At 42.5% G+C, this 24,372-nt stretch overlaps 2 protein-coding genes across 2 annotated transcripts in view; both read left to right on the top strand.

Annotated features, from left to right (window-relative positions):
- Window positions 1-11,136, top strand: part of Pip4p2 (phosphatidylinositol-4,5-bisphosphate 4-phosphatase 2) — a 45,819-nt gene extending 34,683 nt beyond the window's left edge. The window contains exons 5-7 of the mRNA XM_075966931.1: window positions 3,423-3,475; window positions 9,356-9,446; window positions 10,763-11,136. Coding sequence (XP_075823046.1) covers window positions 3,423-3,475; window positions 9,356-9,446; window positions 10,763-10,906 — 288 coding nt within the window. The 3' untranslated portion in view covers window positions 10,907-11,136. The remainder of the gene's footprint in view (window positions 1-3,422; window positions 3,476-9,355; window positions 9,447-10,762) is intronic.
- Window positions 11,137-21,139: 10,003 nt separating this feature from the next.
- The window catches only part of C3H8orf88 (chromosome 3 C8orf88 homolog), a 26,845-nt gene continuing 23,612 nt past the window's right edge, over window positions 21,140-24,372 (top strand). Inside the window, exon 1 of the mRNA XM_075966929.1 lies at window positions 21,140-21,252. The gene's annotated coding sequence lies outside the window, so the exon portion shown is untranslated. The remainder of the gene's footprint in view (window positions 21,253-24,372) is intronic.

The following is a 24,372-nucleotide window of genomic DNA, read 5'->3' as shown; positions in this document are numbered from 1 at the left end:
CTATTGTATCCACTAAAATATATCCCAGCGGGGAAATAGTAAGTGATTGATTTTACACAATAAAGCCGTGTTTATGAGCTTTCTTAGAAAAACATACCATGGGGCCACTGTGTTTATCTGATCAGTAGAATGGGTTAGAAACAAATGCAATAATTAAAAGGTGTCTAAAAATGATGACGTTTTGGACTTGAATCCTGGGAAGAAATGCTATTAAATGGACTCTTCTATGCAGCACAAAAGAGAACAAATAAGCATCCCTTTATAGAGACGTTGGCTGTGTTGTTATCTTAGGATACAGTCAGGCCAGAGGAAGAAGCAAGGGCAGGGGACAGTCTGAGCATCTCTCAGGATTAACACAGAGCCTGTGGTTGCCATCACAAAGGCGATGACATCCAAAGAGGCATGGGCATGGACTGGCTAGGCTGCAAGTTTTTCTCAAGTGTTTAAGTTTGAGATTAAGGGCTGCTTAAAGTCCTTTCTTCTATTCCCTACATGTCACTTTTAGCTTCTAGATTGTGGATTGGGAGCTCCTGCTTGGGAGCCTATGCAGTTCCCTCATAATTTCATAATTCCCTCATCTTCCATCAGGCAGGGAGTGGAGCGTCTCTCTGTGCACGCCTGTGCCTACAGGATGCCAGACAGAGAGTTCTCTTGACCAGGTCCCTCGCCAGGCCGCGAACCTCGTCCACCAAATTGATGATCTCAAACTCTCACGAGAGCAGCACTTGAGAGCCCTCACAGAGTAGTATGATTGAGGTTGCAGGAGTTTGATCACAGATATAGATATGTTGCTATAGTGTTTTCTCCTTACAAATTGATTACATCAAACTTGGAGTCAAAGTCTACCACATGCCCTTTCCCATCCACCACTGGCAATGCTGGGACAGGGCACTATACAAGACACCCAGCACCATGGAGATGAGGATGATGGTAAAGGCTGTACCATGTGGACATAGGTGCCAAGCTGTAGCTTTTCTAAAGATGGAATCATGAATTCTAGCATGAGAACTGAGTGGTTGGGAATTCGAGGAACTGAGGATGAGCTTTGAGTAAGGCATTCCTTGATCCTGGTCCAGTTACCATACATCTTGTTTTAATTAATGAAGAAATAGCATCAAGCAAGCTTGTCTTCTGGCTTCTGTGCTGTGTTTTCCCAGCTCATGGATGGTACCCATGATGGTTTAGCTGCAGCAGTGCAGCATCTATAGGAAACCATGATGGTCGGCAGGCACACCAGACCTTGCTTCTTACCGTTGCACAAACACTATTCGTCATCAGGAAAGATGTGCTCTTCTCCACCTAGGAGCACTGAGGAGTCAGGTCAGAGCAGGGCTAGGTATTCATGAAGGAGGTAGACATGCTAGTTTTTAGATTCTGGGGTCTCTTGCAGGTGTCTTACCCTAACTAGGGAAGAAGTGGCCAAGATACTGGAACAAAAGTTTGCTTATTTGTTTGTTTTCTATCAGGACCTCAAGGTCTAGCCATTTGAAGAATACAGACTCAACATTTTAGATAGTGAAATTGCAGAAAGTCAAATTTTTGCAAAAAAAAAAATTAACACAAAATCAACCCCAGCTCTGAAGTCTTTTCTTGTTTGAATTTGCTGCATCTGAGAGACCGTACTCGGAGATAACACCTCTCATGTCAGGCTGTTGACCGTACAGTTTACGGTCTCAGCAAGTCTCGGGTGTTGGTTATAAATGAATTTGCCAAGGTTAATCTACACTGAAATGTACACTTTAAGATAATGATGCTGAGATAAATGATCCTCTTTGGCCCGTCACCTATAATTCATATCCTGCAATGTGTCAATCTCAAGTCGTGGGCTTGGCCTTGACGGGAGGGTTTTTAAATTGCCGTCTCAGGCCGCTGTCTTGTTTCATTTATAGAAATCACTTATGAAAAGCTGTTTATAAATAGCATCTGAAATGATATTGCAAGTTCAGCAGCTCATCTAACTTTGCTATGAAAATATAAAAGAACACTTAATTTTGTGTTCTGTTCTGGCTTCTGTGTAAATCTGTGTAAATGTCTGTTTGGCACATTAATACAGGAATCTTTTACAGATAAGAATAACGGAAATAAACTAACATGTGACAAAGTGTAAGAATTGAGGGGAAGTTGGTTGCTGCTTGAAAATGACGTGTTTGGTTGACGTTCTCAAACGTGGAAAATAATCTCTCCAAAAATCCTGAACATTCTTATGGCGTCATTCCGAGTTTATTTCCCTCGGGGCTGTGTGCCCTGTAGTAAGGGATGAGTATGTGGAGGTTCTGATAGGTTCGCAGGGCTTCATGAAGTTTGAGTTAAAATGAAGAAACACAGCACAGGAAATCCACACACCCCTTCACTCATTTCCTAAACCTAGGGATGAGAGAAAATGTAGAAAGGAAAACCCGTAAGATACTTCGTTAAAATTACCTTTTGTTCTCTGGAAAACATTGGAACATGCACAAGTTATTGAAAACACAACAATTAGAAATTGGATGCCTAGAATCCTAAACAAAAATTATTATTTTTTTATATGGGAAACTTGTTTGGGGACAAATTAGTGACATATTTATGTAAAACCATGAAAGAAATATACTGTCATCTTATTTACAGCGAGAGGAACCACTAGAAGCCTTTGTTGGGGTATCACAGAGAACCCCGGGCCCCACGCCTGTTCAGCATTCACAGAAAGCCAGAGCAACGGCCACACCCCTTGAGAAAGGCATCTGAAAAGACTTTCATGCAGCAAAGGTTTTAGCTTAAGTGTACGGGAACTTTCCTTGAAAGAGTTTGTCTTAAGATTTGTGTGCTATTTTGAATGTCTGAATGATGGTTTTATGAGAAAAGTTACACATTCTCTTACCCCATTTACCGGCGGATGGAGCAGAAAATTGTACCACTGTGTTTTTGTCACATTTCACACACAGGGAGGGAGGAGGGTAGTTTCCTTGCTGCATTTCTGTTAGGGGCTCCTCTGGTTAGGTTATTATGTATGCCATGGTCTCTCACACAATTAAAAAGAAAGGCGAAGGAAGTTATCAATCAAAATATCCAACTATTTACAAGTTGGTCCTCGGGGCTTAAAGGAAAATAAAGCTTGAAGGTACCCGATAGACTTCATCCGTGAGCCGAGAGCACAGAGGAAAAGAGCTGACGAGAGTACAAGATTGCCTTCTGTTTTCCTCGTGAGGCAGATCCAGCTGGCGTCAGAGCCTTGACAGAGTCATGGGAACCGGTTCAGATTGGGATCCCAAAATACGTTCTCAAGGGATGGGAAAACCGCTCGAGGTGAAAAACTGGAACCACGAGAAGGCAATTGATGGCTGCTGTCGTGATTCCTGCTGACATTTAGACTAAAATAAACATTCTCTCAGATTGGCTGGTTTTTAGTTGTTTTTCTTTTCAAATCCCTCTCTTTATTTATTTTACAGTGGATGGAACTGAGGTTCAACACTCTGGCAAAATGTCCACACTGCAAAAAAATGTAAGTTCTCTACTGCTGGAAATACCGTGGAGAAATCTACAGTTTGGAATCCTCACTTAAGTAGATTTGAATTTTAATATGTGCTATGAAGAGAGTGAATGCCTAATATATTTATCATTCTCAAGACAAAGCCAAGTCATCTTTAGGCTAATATAGTCGATTTCTAAACTAAAATGATTGGGCTTGATTGTCTTTAAAGGGAAGTCCATTTCTAGGAGAGTAAAGTTAATAGATTGTCAGTTACCTGGAGAGTTTTCCAGTGTTATAAAGGTTATAATCTCTTGCAGCTAATCTACAGTTTGTAAGAAATCTTGTAATCAAGGAGAAAAACCTATTGTTGGTGAGTCTGTAATTAGTTGATGGTTAGTTTTTCCACTCCCTTCCTAATGAGATTATTACTGTGACAAAGTTTATGGAACTCTCTGCTTTAACTGTAAAGTCTGTTTATTTATGTTTCTTACTGGTTTGCCTAGGGAAAGGGTAAAAAGCAATATGACCATGGGAAATCACAAAGATATTTTGATTAAAAAATATGTTCTACGGCTTACGTGTTGGGGGTTCTGAGGACCAAGATTCTGTCCCTAGGAGCATACTAGGAATCAGTGAGACTGCAGATAGGAGTGTATTCTAGCTGAGGAATATTAAATACTCAGCCAAGGGGGAAGACAAACGGGAGCAGACCTTGGAGACGTCAAGCAGAAGCTTCAAAGAGGCCTTTCCCTTGAGTCCTCGGTGAAAGAATTGTTAGTGCATCTGCAATGTGTGTCTGCCAAGGGCAGTCACTTGAGACTTGGTGGGGGATCATAGGCACCTATTGCCAGCACATACCCACATTCCAGGTGCCCAACAGGACAGTTCGTATTTGGTGTAACTGGTATCACTTACAGAGAGAATTGATACCCTTACACTCTTAGTACTTATGGAATGCTAGCAACGTTTTAAAAACCAGAGTGTCCAGACAGCAGCTGAGGACCAATCTCGTGAGAAGGGCTTTTTAATGAGAGTAGTCTTAGGTTGATGTGTTAGCCTTGCTGCACAACATTAACTTTGACAAGGAAAATTTAATTAAAAATAATCATCCACTTACATGTGTGAATTGTAATGTAAGCAAAGTCAACTGGACTGGAATGTTTTGACAACTTGATTTTTAAGACAGAAAATATGGATTCATACTTTATATGACTTTTTAGTGTGATCTAATTAACTTTGTCTGTTTTGAAAGTAGAAGAATCCCATGAATGGTTTCTCAGAGAAAATAATTAAAAAGTATCTGTAAAATTGAGACTACATAATGAAATGTCTCCATTCCTTACTGCTAAATGATTTCAATTAACTATAATCCAGGGATAATTTTCTTTATCATTCATTTTTAACTTTAAAAGAAGAGATACTTAAAATTCATGAAATAATTCACCTAAGCCCTTTGTTTTATTGAATTTGGTGGAAGTCCATGCATGGAGAAGGAAAGTAGACAACCCCAAATACATACATGGAAAAAAAGTCATGTTGGGGAGGCCACAACTCCTGAAACATGAATATGCATGCTCTCGATCCATGTCTGTGCATGTATCACAATATACACAAAATTATGTGGGACACACTTTTGCCAAGGACATCAAGTAGTATTAAAAAGCCACAGAAAACAAGAAGCAGAGGGTTAGATACTCTGAGCACAGCTAAGAGTGGTCTTGTAGACCCCAGTGCACGTTAGCCAGAGCTTTTGCAGGAACCTGAGAATGCAGAGATTGTTGGGATATTTTTACAAGTTAGAAACCGCTGCGAGGGGTAAGGGTTGTGCTTAAGGAACTTGTTTAACTACTTTAGAACATGGCTCTATTTTTCTGGTAAGAATGTCAAGTTTCTGATCATAAGGCTGTATTGATATTAGAAGGGAATGTTTGTATCAATACCTTAGGGAATAGTGTGCATAGAAGTTCACGTCGACGGAAGCAGCTTAACCATCGTTCTAAGAAGATGGTCTCTAGAACTGGAATCGTACGCTGAGTATGGGAGAGTCAGGGCGTTTGTTGCTTGTGGGCAGAAGCTGTCATCATATGGGCACCCATAGCTGCTTTCCAGATCTCTTTCGGCACATTTTTCTTCCTAGCAGCATGACGGGTCTCTTAGGAAGCTGAGACAGCATTTTATTTCATCAAACGTAACTATCCTAGAATTCCTTTTCGTTTATAGGAGTTATGACATCATTACTACAACACTTGTTTGCCGTGTGTTAATCTCACAAGCATTTGAGGACAGCTTTACCCGTGGCTCCCCAGTCAAGGAAATGTATTCCCCTATTCCGTTTCCTTGTTAATGCAGAAATGGGGGCTGTTGTAGCTGAAGATGTGTTTTCCTTTCCTTGCAGATGGTGGTTGCCACCCGGATGTTCAATTCTAGCATTCTGAAAGTACAGTTGGGGCTGTAGTCAACTGAGATGCTATGGTGGATCTATGACTAAGAGAGACATGGGCTTTTCATCTAAATTCTCATTGGATGTCAATTCGACATCACCAGGAACTCCTTGTGAATACCTTTCTACTGTTTTCAGTTATTACGGACTTTTCTTCTTGGCTGCCGCCCTTTAGATTCTCTGAGTTAGCCCTCTTACTTCAGCCAACACTCCGGTGTTACTGGGAACTTCAAAGATAAACGTCTTAACGGTGATGCCCAGTAGCTTGGTAGGCGGAAGGTGGGGAAGGAGCAAGAGAGAAAAGTACATTAAGACTTCTCAGTGCTACCATGGCAATGTGTGCTGTGCTTTGAAGGTTGGCGGGAAAGCGATCGTGAGAGGTGCCTTCAGGAGAGGGTGAATTGTGGTCGCAAAGAAGCCAGTGTGGTTCAGTGCAGAAGCAGTCACTTGTGTAGAGACCCTGGGGAGGCAAAGCATTGCCATGATGTCAGGACCCAACTGAGAGCACTGGGCATCGATGCAGGCAGGCCGGGGCCAATGATGACCGTCCTTCCTAGATGCTCTGGAGACTTTTAGGAGGAGCCTGGGATCTACACAACATGCAGCTGGAGGAGATAGTAATTCTAGCATCTAGATGACATCACATACACCTTAAACAACTTCCTGACCCCACTCCACACACCAGTATTCCTTATGGAGGATGCATATGTCAATGAGTCTTACCCCACCTCTCTCGTGCAGCCAGAATTCTGATTGTATCTTTTCTTTCTAATCCATATATGGGTGCTGATATTGTAACAATTATGTCCCTTGCCATTTTACTTTCCCTCCAAGTTCTTCCTATTTCACCTTCACTCCACCCATTCAGCATCCTGTGTTAGTGCTGTGATGGAGGCTTTCAAAATTTACCCTTTGGCCCCAGCCTTAAAGTTTTCAACTAGCTTCCTAGAAAAACAGGCCCATATGATTTTATAGTCTGACTTCAGGTCTTCTAGTGGTTCCCAGAGCATGCAAATACGAGAGTTACCTGCTGTGTGGCTCAAGAAGATGCCATGGCCCTTCTTCTCCTTTCTTCTTTTTCTTCTTCTTTTTCTTCTTCTTCTTCTTTTTCTTCTTCTTTTTCTTCTTCTTCTTCTTCTTCTTCTTCTTCTTCTTCTTCTTCTTCTTCTTCTTCTTCTTCTTCTTCTTCTTCTTCTTCTTCTTCTTCTTCTTCTTCTTCTTCTTCTTCTTCTTCTTCGAGACAGGGTTTCTCTTAACCACTAAGCTTACTAAGTTTGTAGGAAACTTTATATGGTCCCTAGATTTAAAACTCTACCTACGTTCTAGAGCTTTCATTGTTTCCTCCGGTAGCAACTCCTTTGTGCTACAACAACACATTCTTTACTTCTATAAGCACCCTGTACAGTTCCTTGATTCTTTCCTGTATCCTTGTGTGTGAGCCATGGGATGGCCTGTCTGCTTCACGTCCTCTCTCCTGGCTGCCTCAGACATACACAGTAAACCCCTCAAACTAGCTGAAATCTCTTTTGCTTCTCTTGTTTGCTTGTGCAAACTTCCTGTGGGAGAAGGGCTAGAGTATTGTTTTTCTCTCATTCTTGAGCCACACTTCTATTATAAACTAGAATGGCCCAGCCTATTTACATCTCCAATGCCTTCAAACCTCCCTGTATTGGTTCATTATATATTACAGTAATGAAATATTAAAGACTTCAGCATTTTAAAAAATTAAATAAGGCTTGTCACAGCTCCTATGATCCAGAAGCCTGTATGTGGCCTTCTTGCTGACCGGATTTTGAAGTGGTACAGAGTTTTACATAGCTAGTGACGAGGAATGTATAAACTCTCTCGTCTTTCTGCCTGCATAAGATTCACTCGTGGGGTATTGCCCTGGTGACCATATCTAGTCCGAATTACTTGGCAACAGCCACACATCTCTACACTCTTCCTGTTAAATCCCCATCCTCTTAAGACTTCACCGTGAAGATTGTACTCCAATGTGAGTTTCAGAGGGGAGAAGCAATGTTCAGACCATAGCTCTTCCATTCCCCCATTGCCTCTTCTGAAGTTATAAAGAACATTGCTTGGTTTCTCATGCATGGAAAGTCAGAAACCTCCAGATTGCTATACAGTTGGTAATGAGAAACAAGACCCAGCTGTGAGCTCTAAGCAGGACACCTATAACAGGTTATATAAGAGTTAAAACCAAGAAACAGAGGCAAAACAAAGTATTAAGGCATTGGACTACACATGTCCTAGAGACTGCCGACAGCCGTCTGCACAGTGGCACAATGCAGTGTCTATTGTTGTCCCCAACAAACCAGGATGTTTGTTAATGTTTAGTTCAGGAAAATCGATGTACCTATATTTGCAGCAAAATTCATTAACTCATGGGAAGATTTGGGCATTGAAGGAAATTATTATGCAGAATTAACCTCTTTAGGGTAGCATGCTTATAAATTATGTCTAATAAGTGGCCTGTTCCTCTCTTTCACTCATTCAGTAGACAGTCATTGAAAGAATCTACGTGCTCTCGATACTGGCCATGCTGAGGTGACACCTCTTTCTGTCATCTCACTAACGGTGCCTTGCATATGGTGTGTGTAATAAATATACACATATTAGCAAACGCTGCCTGCTGGCCTTGGGTTTCTTGTTCTCTGCTATACTTGCATCATTTAGAAAATTACCAGATTTGGAAGTGGAGAGAAGTAAATATCGGATTTTGGGTTTCACTTGAGAAACCAGTCACAGTATATGCTCTGATGAATTTCCTGCAGGCTTTCGACAGTGCTGAGAAACCTTAATACTTTAATCCCTACAGTGTCATACTTCTAATTCTAAAAAGCTTAAGACAAAGATGAGAAATAAGCACAGTGCTTTAAGTAACGCTTAGCTGCCAGTGTTTGGAATGATGAAAATCCTCAAGTGTGAATGAGGGGAGGTGGTTGAGTCTGTCGATTACGTCATCGAGCTCCATTTTGAGAATGCTTGATAACAGGGAAATATTCACGCTGCCTTTGGGTCAGGGTAAAGACTGGCAGGAGAGAGTAAGCGAGGGCCCTGGGAGACTTTCAGGGCAGGAGAATCACACGTGCTTTCTCTTTTCATTCATTTCTCCGTTTTCCAAATTTTTCACACAAAACATAAACCATAAGCAAGCCAAAGGCTGCTTTTAATCTGGTATTTCTCTTCTGGATAAGACCTGTGGATATGGACATCTGAAGGATGATCAAGGACCATAGCGATTTATTGTTGTTGTTATTATTTATTTATAAAGGTATATTGTCAGTGAGCAGGGCACCATTTACCTTTGTCATTTGTTGAAAAATGTCATTTATGCATACTGTTTGTCATCGTGAAGAAGCAAATGAAGCCAGTATGTTAGTGAAGGTGGACATAACAAGTCATGAAGATGTGATGAAAAGTCTTGACATAAATATTAATGTGTCCCTCTGCTCTGCCCCTTACAGCTCTTCGGTTGGTAGTGCACTTCCCCGGAGACGCTGCTGTGCCTATATCACCATCGGAATGATATGTATTTTCATTGGAGTTGGACTAACAGTGAGTACTGCCTTTGCTTGTTTCTTTGAAGGGTCTCACGTAGCAGAGGATGGCCTTTGAGCTTGTGATCCTCTTGTCTACTGTAATCCCAAACCCTGGGATTACAGGTGTACCCTACCACGCCAAGAGACTGAAAACTACTATTAGATGTTTTTTCTCCATCTTTAGTCTGTTGTGAGATTTGGGACAGTTATCAGAGATCCCCAAGAGGGTGACCACTCAGCATGACAGGTTCTAGAGCTTCTGAAGGACTATGGTAAATCAGATGTCCAAACCTTGGATATGTATTTTTTAAGTAGTTAATTTTTTAAATATCTTTAAAAAAACTTTTTAATTTTATTTTATGTGCACAGGTGTTTTGTCTGCATGCCTGTTTGTGCACTACTTGAATGGCTGATGCCCATGAAGGCCAGCAGGAGGTTCCAGAGAATTTGGAACTGGGGTTACAGATGGTTATGAGCCCTGGTGTGGGAGGTGGAAGTCTAATCTAGGTCCTCTGGATGAGCAGTCAGTGCTTCTAACCTCTGAGCCATTTCTTCAGCCCATTGAAAAAGATTTCATGACATTATATTAATTACATAAAATCAAGATTTCATTGTGCCTGAACTGTTTTTGATGGAGTCTGCCTACCCAGGAAAAGGCTGTGATTGTGCCACTCTGAAAGTCTTTAGCATTGAGAAATTCATTATTCGTTTTTCAAAAGCCTTTTTTACTTTTGTTGAGTGGGCAGAACCAACTTTGCATGATCATGGAGTATCTTATATCCAAATCAACACTTGCTCATTTATAGAGATTTGAAAAATCAATCTCTTTATCTATGCCAAGCAGAGATTTATGTTTGCTCTGAGGATGTGTTGATTTCAGAGAGGCTGAAGTTGAACGGTTGGCACTGGGATTAGGCCAGGAGAAGGGAGCAGGGAGTTGATCTGTTTTGCTTTCCGTGCTGTGTTCTTTGGTCAGTACACCTGGTCCCATCTTATGAGCAAAGTTTACAGTGCCATTAAGAGATAACAATGTGAATTTTCTTCTTCATTGTTACTTTTTTCCCTCTTTTGGTACTGGGCCCTAGGATGCACAGGTTCTCACCACTATGCTGGGCAGTGTACTTTTCTATTTACTTCATAAAATATGAAGTTAATGCAAGTACCATTGTTGTATGTTAATCAGTCAAGAGCCACGTGTAATCTTAGAAGGCCTAATTGGCTTCAGTTTGCGGACGTGTTTCATATAATCCCAAAGAGGGAGGGCCAACCCAAGTTTTCCCAGCAGACATTTCCTTAAAGTTTCTAATCTCTTGTTTTTGTTTTTTGTTTCAGGTTGGCACACAAGACTTTTCGAGGCGATTTCATGCAACCTACGTGTCTTGGGCAATTGCTTATCTCTTAGGTTTGATTTGCCTTATCCGAGCTTGTTACTGGGGTGCAATAAGAGTCAGTTATCCAGAACACAGTTTTGCTTAAATCTACCCCTGAATCGTTGACGCAGGTGAGAGTGTCCAGTAGCTCTTGATAAGCTCTTTTGGACGCCTTCAGATCATTTATCCTCGTGGATTCCATCCTGCTTTGTATAGTAGTTTCAAGACTTTGAGTCTTTTCTCAACAGATGCTCACTACAGTACAGTATATGCAAGTTCATTTTGCTGCTAGGTTATCAGACGTGGAAAAATAAAGTGCATCTTTGTTCTTTTAAATCATTTAGAGGTATTTTTGTGTTTGTCATCACATGTTACATCTAACACCAGTCTTTTATTATGTTTAAACCAGTAATGTCATTACTCGCTGATCTGTGGCTATTCCCAAGAAGTGTTTATAAATGTTTCTACAATAGGTTCACGTTTATACTTACATTTTCAACAGAATCGCTTGCTTTAAAATCTAAGCAATATGCATTTTTGCTTGAACTGCTTACTGTAATTTTAACCTAAGATTATAGTTACCTTATTCAGGAAAAAAAATTGAGTGTACTTTCAAAAACTTGACATTCTTGTCAGAGAAACATTTCTAGATATTATATGCTTGTTTTTTTGTTGTTTGTAGAAAGATACAATATTTTGGTAGTAAATTAAAATACTTAGGATGAACATGTTTGTCCACAGTTGGATATGTTGGATAAATGTCTTTTCTCTAAGATTACAGAACCTTTTGCCTTTTATTTTTGTCTTTTTATTTAGCATTTACAAAAATCTGGTTTATGGAACTTAGTGTTAGTCTGCTGGATGTATTCCGTTGTAGACTGGAGGAGGTATTACGGAAAACATGCTTTATAAGGCTTCATCATCTCATCACAGACACATTTACACTGGGCTGCTTTCCCTCTCCTTAGACCATGGCAAACTTTTCTTTGTGAGATCCCTGTGTGCCCGCTTCCCTGTGCAGAGAACCTATGGCATCTTGCCTTAGCTGAAACACTAAAGTTAAAGATTCTCTTACTGTCTCTCAGCTGACCAGATAAGGAATGAGTCAGCTTACTCCAGGAAATGGATCAGAGGTAACGAGCTTCACGGCTTTCTAAGATTCACCCGGGGGTCTGTGGAGTCAGCTCGTGCACTGCCCACATGTGCAGCCTCGATGTAATTATTTGAGAGTTAATGGCTTAAACTCTTTCAAATTCTTGATCAGACAATTGAGTGACCTGAGTAAATTAGTAGGTGGTTCCGAGGGACACGACTAATATTTTGAGTCATTTATGTTCCTGGTTAATATACAAATGCACTTAGCGCGAAGTTTGAAGTGAAATACATGTAAACCTCAAAGAGAAAATGATAAATGTATAAATGCAGTAGCTCAGGATTATATGTATCTTTGAAAATACACTAATAAAGATGATTATTCAAGAATGGCCTTGTTTAATTCATCTTAAAAAATAAGATTTAATTTCTAAAATTTACTTTGAGATCTTGCTCTGAAATACTCATATTAAAGAAGACATGTAACTTTTATAATGTTCTTTTATTGGTTTGTGCTATTTTTATAACTGTTTTCCAAGACTTCTTTTGCATGCCATGGTGTTGGTAGCACCCTTGACGTGCAGTATAAAATAATCTCCTTCGTCTTGCTTAGTGGCAGTTTTGTAGTAGCGCTGGTGGTGATTGTCCCCGTTGGTGGGACCTCTCACATGATGGCGCACGCCTGTAATCCCAGCACTCGGGAGGCAGAGGCGGGTGGATCTTTCTGAGTTCAAGGCCAGCCAGGTCTACGGAGAGTTCCAGGACAGCTAGGGCTGTGACACAGAGAAAATTAGTTTTGAAAATCCAAATAAATAAATAAAATTATCAAGTAAGTAAATAAAAATACAAAAGAGATGAAGCGAACTCAGTCACAAAGTAATGCCTGCATTTTGATCCCGTTTGGGGGAAAGTGTGTGTATGCACACCGACCACTAGGGGGAGCAACACAATGTTACCTGTGGACGGTGAGAGACAAAAGGTTCAAATATTTTTTAACTACATTAATAGTTGGAAATTTTGCTCTTGACAAATATGGCATGATCACACCAATATTTGTTACATTTTCACTGAGATTTTAATACATATTAATGCTTAGTCTTAAGTGAATTACCACAAGTTTACTATCAGTTTTACGTTTTGAGACTTCATGCAATACTTTTGTGTGTGCAGCAGCCAGTTCTCTGTGCCCTGCGTGTCGGTGGCTAGGTTTAGAAGTCCTCATCACAGTGACGAATCACAGCACAAAGAACTTGTCTCCTGGTGCCCAAACTGCTGAAAACTCCACTTGTGTTTCAGAGGGGAAATGAGCCTATGATTAGATACTTTCTCTTACAAAGTGTACAATGTAAGTTTCTCTTACATTGTTGTGTGTATGTTGTGTGTGTTTGTTAGTTCATGCGCCTTGATGTATATGGTGGATTCAGAGGATAACGTTTGGGAGTCGATTCTTGCCTTCATTATTCTGTGGATCGAGTCGGGTGATCTGGTTTCTGCAGCAAGCGTTTCTACCCACGGAGCCATCTCACCAGCCCTGATTGGGTATCTCTGACCATTGTTTGTGACTGTCCCTGTTATTTTGGAACAAAGGAATCTAACAACTCGGGCCAGGTGCTGTGCTAATGTCACAGAACATGTTGTGTGTTTACAGGCGCCAAGGAGGGGACCGAGCTTCTCTTTTACACAGAACAGGGGCATGCTCTTCCAGAGTCCTTCAGAGACGGATTTTGTCAGACAGTTCTGCATTCAAAAGAATCATTGCTAGGTAGTTCTGATATGTTTCCAGATTACTCTGTTTAAAATACTGTACACCAGATTGAACCTCCTCCCAATTTCCTAATAAGTAAAAACTTCTAATTGCATTTGAGTAACTAATATAATATTCTTAGTTTTGGCATGGCTGTTCTTGACTGCCTAGACCATCATGAAATGCTATGGCCATTTTCATAGTCATAATCCACATAATTGCTCCAAAAAAGTCGACATTTTCAGTTACTGTTTGTAAGCTCTGGCATGTGCATAGCTATATGTGTAAGAAGCAATAAAGGCCTAGTGCTGAGGGTTACATATGCATGTGTGTCTGTATGTGTCTGTATACACACATTAAATGCCCGCCATACCCATGACTCTGAAGGGGTTGAGTTGTTTAAGATAGCTAAGTGATAATCCCAGCTGGCTTTGGTCGGGCTGCTTTCAAAGCACACCTGTTTTCTACTGTAGATTTCTTTTTTTGTGGGGGTGGTCAGTGGGTTTCAACACATGGTTTCTCTGCAGAGCCTTAGCTGCCCTTGATCTCTCTCGTTAGACCAGGCTGGCCTCAAACTCAGACATCCGCCTGCCTCATCCCAAATGCTGGCATTAAAGGCGTGCGCTGCCATTGCCCAGTTACTGAATGTGATTTTTACTGTGCTTCTCTTTGTAGCTAAAGATGTTTGGGCTGTGTGCTTTTTATCACAATTAATAGGCATGTTTAACGGAAGTAGTTATTCCAGAATAATAATTAAAAATCTATGAATTTGAAATATACATCAATTTAAAATTATTTAATTTATAATATATTTTTATTTTAATAAATAATGGAAAGACTGAGTCGAAACCTGAGAAAACTGGTGTGGATTGAGCCTTAAATAATATAACTAAGTTTTATTCTTGTAATGCTAGCTAAAATGGTTATCGAATAGTACAAAATGCTTAAAAATGAGTCTGTAAAAGGTTTTCAATTTACATTTTATCCTTTATGTTTTGCTAAATGTGAATGACTTGAAGTGAAATACTCTTAAAAAATGTGCAAAAACAAAACCAAGTCTACTCTTGAAGGCTGCCTCTCTGTACTGTGTCGGACGCATCTGAAGACCATGAAGGTCAGGCAGCTCGCCTCCTGCAGCCAGCGGTTTCATTTCCTGGAACCTTGATTTGTCAAGGCTTACTGGGTAGCTTTCTAAACAGAATCTGCTTATGCTGAGGTTTTGAGCAATTCCTAGAGGTCTTTTGCTATTTGTGTGTTTGGATTTAAACTGTAGAAAGAAATCGAAGGAGTGCTTGGTGGTTAAGAGCGTTGTTTTGTGTTTTTGAGACAGGGTTTCTCTGTGTAACATTCTTGGCTCTCCTGGAACTCACTCTAGAGTAGGCTGGTGTTGAACTCAGATAGCCACCTGCCTCTGCCTCCCGAGTGCTGGGATTAAAGGTGCGCGCCACCACGCCTGACAATTATTAACTCTTAATGGCCTGGCATTCATTTTCCAGCACTCATGATTGCTAGCTCACCCAGGTTGAGCAACTCATAAGCACCTGTGGTTACAGCTAGAAGGAATCCAGCACCCCTTTCTGCCTTCTGAGGACACCCACATGCCTGTGTGAGCATGCATGTGCTAGTTAACACACACACACACAAATTTTAAAAAGTCTTAAAAATATTCAAAGTTTTCTAGTGTATCAATAAAATTTTCTTCATACCTTGGGATGTCTGGTATTTCCATATGTCTTTGGTATAAGGTTTTGGGCGTTTGAGCAATCCAGAGACTTTTCAGACTTAGGTCTGTAATAGTACACGTGTGGAGAACTCCTGAGGCTATGTAAGGCTTTTCTTCTGGTCTCTTCAGTCACACCCGCTTCCTCTCTGCCAACCACTTGCCATCCACAAGTCCGTTCACATCGTCATAGTTAGTAGAGAGTTCAAATGTGGCTTTCGCCCTTGTTACACGGCACCATGTCATCTGTGGGTGCTCTAGTCATCTGTGGGTGCTCTAGTCGTCTGTGGGTGCTCCAGTCATCTGTGGGTGCTCTAGTCGTCTGTGGGTGCTGTGGGTGCTCCAGTCATCTGTGGGTGCTGTGGGTGCTCCAGTCGTCTGTGGGTGCTCCAGTCGTCTGTGGGTGCTCCAGTCGTCTGTGAGTGCTCCAGTCATCTGTGGGTGCTCCAGTCGTCTGTGGGTGCTCCAGTCATCTGTGGGTGCTCCAGTCGTCTGTGGGTGCTCCAGTCGTCTGTGGGTGCTCCAATCGTCTGTGGGTGCTCCAGTCGTCTGTGGGTGCTCCAGTCTCTGTGGGTGCTCCAGTCGTCTGTGGGTGCTCCAGTCGTCTGTGGGTGCTCCAGTCGTCTGTGGGTGCTCCAATCGTCTGTGGGTGCTCCAGTCGTCTGTGGGTGCTCCAGTCGTCTGTGGGTGCTCTAGTCGTCTGTGGGTGCTCTAGTCGTGTGTGGGTGCTCTAGTCATCTGTGGGTGCTCCGGTCGTCTGTGGGTGCTCCGGTCGTCTGTGGGTGCTCCGGTCGTCTGTGGGTGCTCCGGTCGTCTGTGGGTGCTCCGGTCGTCTGTGGGTGCTCCGGTCATCTGTGGGTGCTCCGGTCGTCTGTGGGTGCTCCAGTTGTCTGTGGGTGCTCCGGTCGTCTGTGGGTGCTCCGGTGGTCTGTGGGTGCTCCAGTCGTCTGTGGGTGCTGTGGGTGCTCCAGTCGTCTGTGGGTGCTCTAGTTGTGTTGTGGTCTAGACCGGCGCCTCTCACAGTTTTCCACTCATGAATCCTTTTCTCCTGAGAGGCTTTCATGACACAATATATAGACATATAAAATAGACATACAAATAAAACAATAAAATATGAAAAGTTTGATTTTGGTGCGCATAAAAACTTACCATGTATTAATGAATAAATAAAGAAAATTTACATATGAATGAGATCGATGGGCTTATTTTTGCATAAAAAAACTTGGATATTTGTTAGTGCATGGCAGAGAACACTCAGGATTTCAGCTGATTTGACTCTATAATTGTCAATACTGATAGCAGAATGCTGCTTTCCCAAATATATGCTCCAGCATGGTGGAAGTATGTTTAGAGTCTTCTCAAATAATGTCAATTTTGTCCTAATATGAAGACAAAATGTTGATTTGTATGTGTGTGTGGTGTGCACGTATACAGGTGTGTGGACCCCTCTACACAGGAGAGAATGGTGTCCGGTGTCTTGCTCTCTCATTCCCCACCTTACCCTTTGAGAAAGGGCCTCCCACTGTATTTTTTGGTTAAGAGCCAGCTAGTGCCAGGCGTCTTCTACCCCACCACCACCCTGTGCAGAGGTTAAAGAGCCCTTGGCAACTCCTGGCTTCTATGTAACCGTAGTTTTTACCAAACATGAGCTTTTGACTACTAAGTCACCTCCCTAGTCTGTGAATAATCTATGCAACTTGACTCAGCAACTTAAAACTGAAAATCAGATATATAATGCAGTAGATTACAATATACGAATATGATACATGTTGAGGAATGGTAGTAGGAAAATATTAAAAAGTCTTTGTTTTCTGCAGTCCAACTATTGTTTACATAAGAACAGAAAACTTTAATATTACTTTTATGTGTATGTGTTTGTTTGTGTATAGACTTGTGCATATGAGTGCCAGAAGCGTCAGATACGGATCTGGAGACGCTGGCAACTGTGAATCGCTGCTGTGGGTGGTGGGTGATGGGAACTGAGCCGGGTCACCTGCAAAAGCAGAGCACATTAACTGCTGAACCGTCTCTCCAGCCCCCAAAGCCGGGAGCTTTTCCATATGTTAAAAGAATACAACTCAAAGCATACTACATGGACATGTGGCTTGAGGACATGCAGAGTGTGGCGTGCACTTGCTGTGTGTTCAGTGCTAAGGCTAACATAAAGTTACGTATTCAACATGGCCGAGTCCCAGCAGATATGCCTCAGGGTATGCTCCGTTAGAAGGGGTTTTTGGCCATGGTGCGTTAGAAAACCTTCCATTGCTGTCACTTGTTTTCAAGTCTGTGTGAGACTGTGTGGGTCCTCAGCCCATGGCTTAAGTCTCTGGCTCTAGACTCACAGGTCTTTGCTTCTGTTGGAACAGCAATCTTATTCCCTTCCATTCCCTTTATCATATGTATGCATATTTATCATTTGCAACAATATTCTGGTAACATTACTTTAATATGAACAAAATTTGATAGCCCTTGCAAACATTTTTTAAAAATTATTGAAATTTCATTTCAGTTCTACAGCTGTTTACTGTAATTTAATTTTTACTACTGCTACATTTGGTGAAACCTGTTGTGAGCTTTTTGAGCTCTGAGATTTCAGGGCAATGCAATTCTATGGTTTCTCTTGGAGACAGAATCTCACTTTGCAGCCCCAGCTGGGCTCAAACTCAGGGTCATCTTGCTTCAGCCTCTTAAATGTTCAGATTATAGGTCTGTGCCTCCGTACCTGGCTCGTTCAAACTCGGGACAAAACTGAACTTTGCTCATTTAGTTGGAGCCATCTGTTTATTGTCTAAGTTTCATGGTGGATATTTGAATGTTAGACTATAGATGTTTATCTCTCGTGCTGAAGCAATAAGGGTTTCTAAGGGTCCACAGCATTGCATGGCTCATTTTTATTAATTATAAAAAATTCAGGAGTCTCTTAGTGGAATTTAAAAATTAATCTTTCCATAAATTCCTGATCTTAGTTTTATGTGAAAATGGTTTCCCTTGTTCTCTTCTTCGTCTTGTTCCCTTGAGCCTAGATTTCTCCTACTTATTCTGACTGCCGGCCCTGCCTATCCTTTTTCTGCCTAGCCAGTGGCCATTCAGCTCTTTATTAGGCCAGTCTGGTGTCTTAGGCAAGCAAGGTAAAACAGCAATACATCTTTTCAACATCAAACAAATGCAGCATAAACAAATCTTATGCTGTTAAATAAATGCAGCATAAAAATGTAGCACATGTTTGCACAGTTAAAGTAATATTCCACAGCATAAACAAACGCAACACATCTTTACACAGTTAAATATTCCACAGCATAAACAACTGTAACACATCTTTACATAGTTAAATAGTCCACAGCATAAACTAATGTAACACATCTTTACATAGTTAAATAGTCCACAGCATAAACTAATGTAACACATCTATACATAGTTAAATAGTCCACAGCATAAACTAATGTTAACACATCTTTACATAGTTAAATTTCTAAAACAAGAGTTTTATGAGCAAAGGGGTCAAGACCATGATGGGGAACCCACAGAAACACCTGACCTGTGCTCGTGGGCGCTGACTCTGGACTGACAGCAGGAGAACCTGCATAGGTCCAAATTAGTCCCTGTAAATGTGGGTGACAGCTGTGTGGCTGGGGAGCCACTGGCAGAGGGGCCAGGATTTGTCCCTAGTATAAGCACTGTAGTTCAGATGGGAAAGTATTCTGGCAGTTGGGAGCTGGGGAATACTGAGTGTTACAGCTTGGGTGGAGTATTCTGGCAGTTGGGAGGCAGTAATCAGCACAGGTCACAGTAAGCATAGCAGCTTACAGCCCTCAAAGTCACAGCTCTGCTTGGTTCCCTACCGAAGTTGTTACAGTTCGACTCCAGGGCCCCAGGAACTCCGCTCTGCTAGGGGAAGATTTCCCCAGCCAAACTTACAGCCCCACTGGGCTCCAATCCTCTATCTCTGGCTTCCCCAACAAAGTTGTAACAACTCACATGGCTAGATTTCCCCAGAGGAAGTGTTTACAGCCCTGCACGACTCTGCTCTGTTCAGGCGAAAAAAGTTCTTCACACAAACCTCATTCGAGAGAGATTTATTGGGAGGGAAGAATCCAGGAGTGGCTGCCTCTCTCAGGGTGGAAGACAGCAGCAAACAGAACAGGCACAGGATTTATACAGGGCTTCTTAGGGGCAGAGTTTTTCCATGGAGTCTAAGAGGTTAGTTTAGTTGGTCAGGGGCAGAGATGGCTGATTTCAGGGCCAGATTGTGTTTCTTTCACTAGCCTGTTTTAGCTTTTTGGCTCTAGTTTTGGGAACAGGGCATATTCTTTTACTGTCTCGAATTCTCGAGCCAAAGTGGGTTTGGGGCTAAAATATTTCTTTCGCTGGCGGTGGTCTCAGAGCCAGGGTGGGTTTCTTTGGCAGGCCCTTTGCCCTACACCTAGTGTTTGAGCAGGCTTTTTGGAGCCCATTCCTATGAAGGGATACCTTTCTCAGCCTAGATGAAGTAGGGAGGGCCTTGGTCCTGCCTCAAAGCAATGTGCTAGACTTTATTGACTCCCCATGGGAAGCCTAATCCTCTCTGAGGAGTGGATGGGAGGTGGGGTAGGAGAAAAGTGGGGGGGGGAGAAGGGGAGGGAGAGGGAACTGGGACTGTCATGTAAAATGAGAAAAGCTTGTTTTTAAAAAGAAAGAAAGGTAGAAAAATAATATCCAAAACAGAAATGTCACAGATTTATCTTTTCAAATGGTAAGCCACGTATCACTGTAGAACTCGGGCGTCGCTCTCCTATACTCCGGACCTAACTATTCCAGGACTTAACCTGGCTCCTCTCAGGTGTTGCTTATGTCAAGTCCTGTGAGGGCGCGGACACACACACACACACACACACACACACACACACACACACACACACACACACACACACACTCACACTGTGTCCATCAGCGCAGGTCTATGGACAGCCTGAGACGACAGTGAGAAATATTTCACAAGAGAATGAAAACGAAGGTGGGAAATAATGGATTTGGAGTCAACAGTTTCCTGAACTAATCTTGATCTTTTACAGGACTGTAATCTGCTGAGGGTGATATTGTCAACTCTATTAGATCTACAATCGTCTAGGCAACAAACCTCACAGCACGCCGTGAGGGAATTTCTAGACTGGGTTGAGGTAGAAAAGGAGCTGTAAGCGCATTGGGCTTGTAGGACTTAATGGGTGGGGCGAAGAGCGCTGGGCACCGAAAGTCACCTCTGCCTTTGACAATAGATGGAATAGGAGCAGCTACCTCATGCTCCCGCCACGCTACCTCATGTCTTCACCATGACAGACTATACCCTCATGCTGGGAGTCCAAAGAGACCCGCCTTTTAGTTTTTGCCACTTTTGGGGGTCACGACAACAGAAAAGGAATACGGTGAGCATTTGTATTCCGGCTGGATGGACACGATCCTGGTGGATAGCTGGAATCCAGACCTACCAGGTCAGAAAAAAGGCTTTGGGTGCCGGCTGCAGAGCTCGGGTCACAGCCAGCTTGGCTGCAGGGGCGGCCTGGCTCCCACCCTGGGACTCCGCGCAGCGCAGACCGCGTCCCCGGGTGACCAAGCGGGCGCGCCCCGCCGGGGGCCTGCACCTGCTCGGGGTCGCCGCTCGCCCTGCGCGCATCGATCGCGCGCCGCCCCAGGGGCCTGGCCCGCCGCGTGCCGCCGGTTTAACGGTCCCGGCCCCGGGGCCCTGCCCGCCCGGACCCCGCCCCCGCCCCGCCCCGCCCCCCGCCCGCTGCGCCGCCGACTTAAGCCGCGAGGCGACGCGCGGCGGGAGCCGTTCTCCGACGGCAGCCGGGCGCTCGGCCGTGGCCGCCGTGTCTGGGCTGAGCGCCGCGACGCCGCGCCGGAAACCCTCCCGGGTCTTGAGGCGGTAGGTGAGGGGCGGCCGGCGCCGAGTGGGCGGCGGGCACTGCGGGGCGAGCGGGCAGGGCGAGCGGAGGCACCGAACCCCCTGGCGGCTCCGCGCTCGCCCGCTGGCCCGCTGGCCCGCTGGGGCTAGCTAGGGAGAAGGTCCAGACTGCTCGCCACCCACCTGTTGCCTGGGCAGCTTGTCTCAGCGAATCGTTAAACTGTGTCTTTTATCGAAAGATGTTAAAACAGATAAAACTAAAAAAAAAAACCCAACAACAACAAAAAACTCTTTCTAGGCCCCCACTCCCCGGAATTTTTAGTCAAGGTGAAAAAAATATGCTACGTGTTGATGCTGTTGGATATGTTTTTTGAGTTTTGAAAAACAGAACAGGCTAAGTAGATGTATGGAATATGAAATTCTTTTGACTACCTAGTAATAGACTATCTCCCGTTCGTATTTATTTTGTTACTTTTCGTTTATTATTCTTATCAGGACTGGTTGTCTTCTTAACAAGCAGCGTTTAATTTTAAGGAATACTTTGAAGTGTAGAATTTTGAAGCAGGAAGTTGAGTTTAAATCTTAACGAGTTTTCAAGTGGGAAATATACGGAAAGTAAATAAAAGTGATGTTGTTTTTTAAATTATACTAGAACTCCGCATCTGTATTTTGGCAGTGCTGAGAAGAGAACCGAAGACCTCACATATCCTAGGGTCGCGCTTTTCCACCGGGTTACATCCTTTGCCCCAAGAAGCCCAGAATTTAAAAGGGAGATTTTAATTTTAGTACTTAGTGTGTCTAGCCCTGGCTGACCTCTAATTCACTTAGAAGCCCAGGGTGGGCTTAAATTCCTGATCCCCAGTGCTGGGATTACAGGTGTGAGCCATCATACCAGGCTTTATGCAGGGCTGGGGACCAAACCCAGTGTTTCGTACGTGATGGGGCTACCTACCCAGCCCTATTTATCTTAAACACTGAATTATCATTACTATGAAAAAAGTATTCTAAATAATCTAAAAAAAATGTAAATTGAGGAAATGGAAAGTGTTAGCGTCTACAATCTATCCACCAAGGCATTATACATAAATGTGCCTTCTCCAGTTAAGGTTTTCATCAACACATAGAATACTTGCTTATGACAGTGGAGTCAGATGTCTGAACAAGTAAGCAAGTTTAGAGACGGATGAACTTTGTGGTCAAATTTACACTATGTAGATGGGGTTTCTGAACCCCATGTTTCCCACCTGTAAGGCGGGACTAATCATTTCAACAGTTAGTGTATAGCTCAATGTTAAATGAAGTAACATTTGTAAGGTGTTTAGGACGTCATAACATCTAAAGAAATGGTGTTCTAATTTAAACATCTATACAGATTGCATCCACATTTATCAGTTTATGTGTGTATCTATTATATTTTAGAAAATTCTAGTTAATTTGTAATTTCAGAATGAGAACAGCTTCAGCAAAACACACCGAGGATGTGTTTAGCCTCGGCACACGTGGAATAGTGGGATAGTAAGCTGCAGGTTCCTGACAGACGGCCCTGAGAGTAATTTACCCATTCATTCACCTGCCCTTGTCGTTCAGGATGATTGATACGTTTTCAAAACTTGAAACTTTGTTTAGCAAACTTTCTGAGGACTGTGTTAATAGAATGAATATTTTTAGGTATTATGCCAAATAAGATCTTGGTCATAAACTGTACATTTGCATTTTAAGAGAGAACTCTGCTATGGGCCTGCTCGGTGCTCCTCATTGATAGCAGTGAGGCCATTTCTTTGGCAGCTTCTGTCCTTTGTGAAAGTTGAGGAGTGCTCTGGGCGACACTGGCAGCGTCAGGGAAATGGTCAGGCTTTCCCATGACACAGGCATAAAAACTAACTAGTTCAGCTAACCTGTTATTTTAACTAAATGGAGATTTGGATTACAGTTTGATTAGCGTCTGTAGCTCAGGTCCTCTAGGAAATGATGGTGGTGTGAACTTTGCACCCTGATTTCTAACTCGTCCACTACCGTGTCAGGGTTTCTGTGCAAGCAGAGTTTGGTTTTAAAAGAAAACATAAAAAGTCTGTGGGTACCTGCATTGTCTAATTTCTTGACTGATGTGAATTTACAAATGGGAAGTCCTGGATACTCTCTTCCTCTGCCCACTGAAAGGGAGGTGGCCCCAAAAGAGCTTTCAGCTTCTGTTTATTGTTTTGCAAATGTAACTCCAACTCTTGGAATTGACCAGTGTGAATACTAGGGATTTGCCTTGCTCAGCAGCTGGAGGAGACCGTCCCTCAGTTTCAGCTGAGCAATGGAAAACAAGGAGCTGTGTGCCAAGGTCTTCTCTTCTTTTGTGTCCCAATTCACTAGTTTCATATGGAAACAGGGAGGACAGTTGCTGTATGGTATTGGGGTTCGCATCAAAAATTGTTAGGATAACCATTAAGTAAAGAAACATGTATTATAGTTAATTCATATTACACATTAGATGACTTTTCCTTTATTTTAAATATTCCATATGGAAAACAGTCAAATATTTGAGGGCTTTTTTTTTCTTCCTGGTATATCAGTGTTGTATCATGAACAAATGTAGCATTGGTTTGTTCAGAAAGCTCCTTGCTGTGTTAAGTCAGCACCAGTTAACATAAGGAAGCAAGGCAGGCACCGACACGGGTGCTGGTTGGCTCATCCCCACACGTCAGGAAAAATTAACTCTGAGGTGAGTTAGCATGGCTAACACAGAGGAAGTATACTTATTACTGTAATTCTGAAGTATCTCCAGACCTTTAAATAAGAGAAAGCATCTCTTAGAACAAAACGGTAATTGGTAATCATACTGAGGAAATATTACCATTTACTTATGATCACAATTAACTTTTGGTGCTTGGTATAAAGCTAAGCAAGGGCTGCACACAGGAATTTAGGAGCTGTGCACCATGAAGATGTCAGGAGACTTTAGTTACAATGAGGAAGCCTTTTTGGCTTACTTATTAAAACTAATTATGCTGTAGATAATAAGATGAGAAGATAATTGAATTCTAGTTTCTGTGGCCTCAGCCAATTAATGGTACATTCAAATTAGCATGTAATAATATATTTACATGCTATACTTTATAAAAAAGATGAAATCAGTGAGAACCAATGGAGAAGGTA

Source organism: Microtus pennsylvanicus, chromosome 3 (genome assembly GCF_037038515.1).
Source record: "Microtus pennsylvanicus isolate mMicPen1 chromosome 3, mMicPen1.hap1, whole genome shotgun sequence".
Classification (NCBI taxonomy): domain Eukaryota; kingdom Metazoa; phylum Chordata; class Mammalia; order Rodentia; family Cricetidae; genus Microtus; species Microtus pennsylvanicus.
The sequence above is the reverse complement of the archived record's forward strand: the minus strand, read 5'-3'. Positions and strand labels throughout refer to the sequence as shown.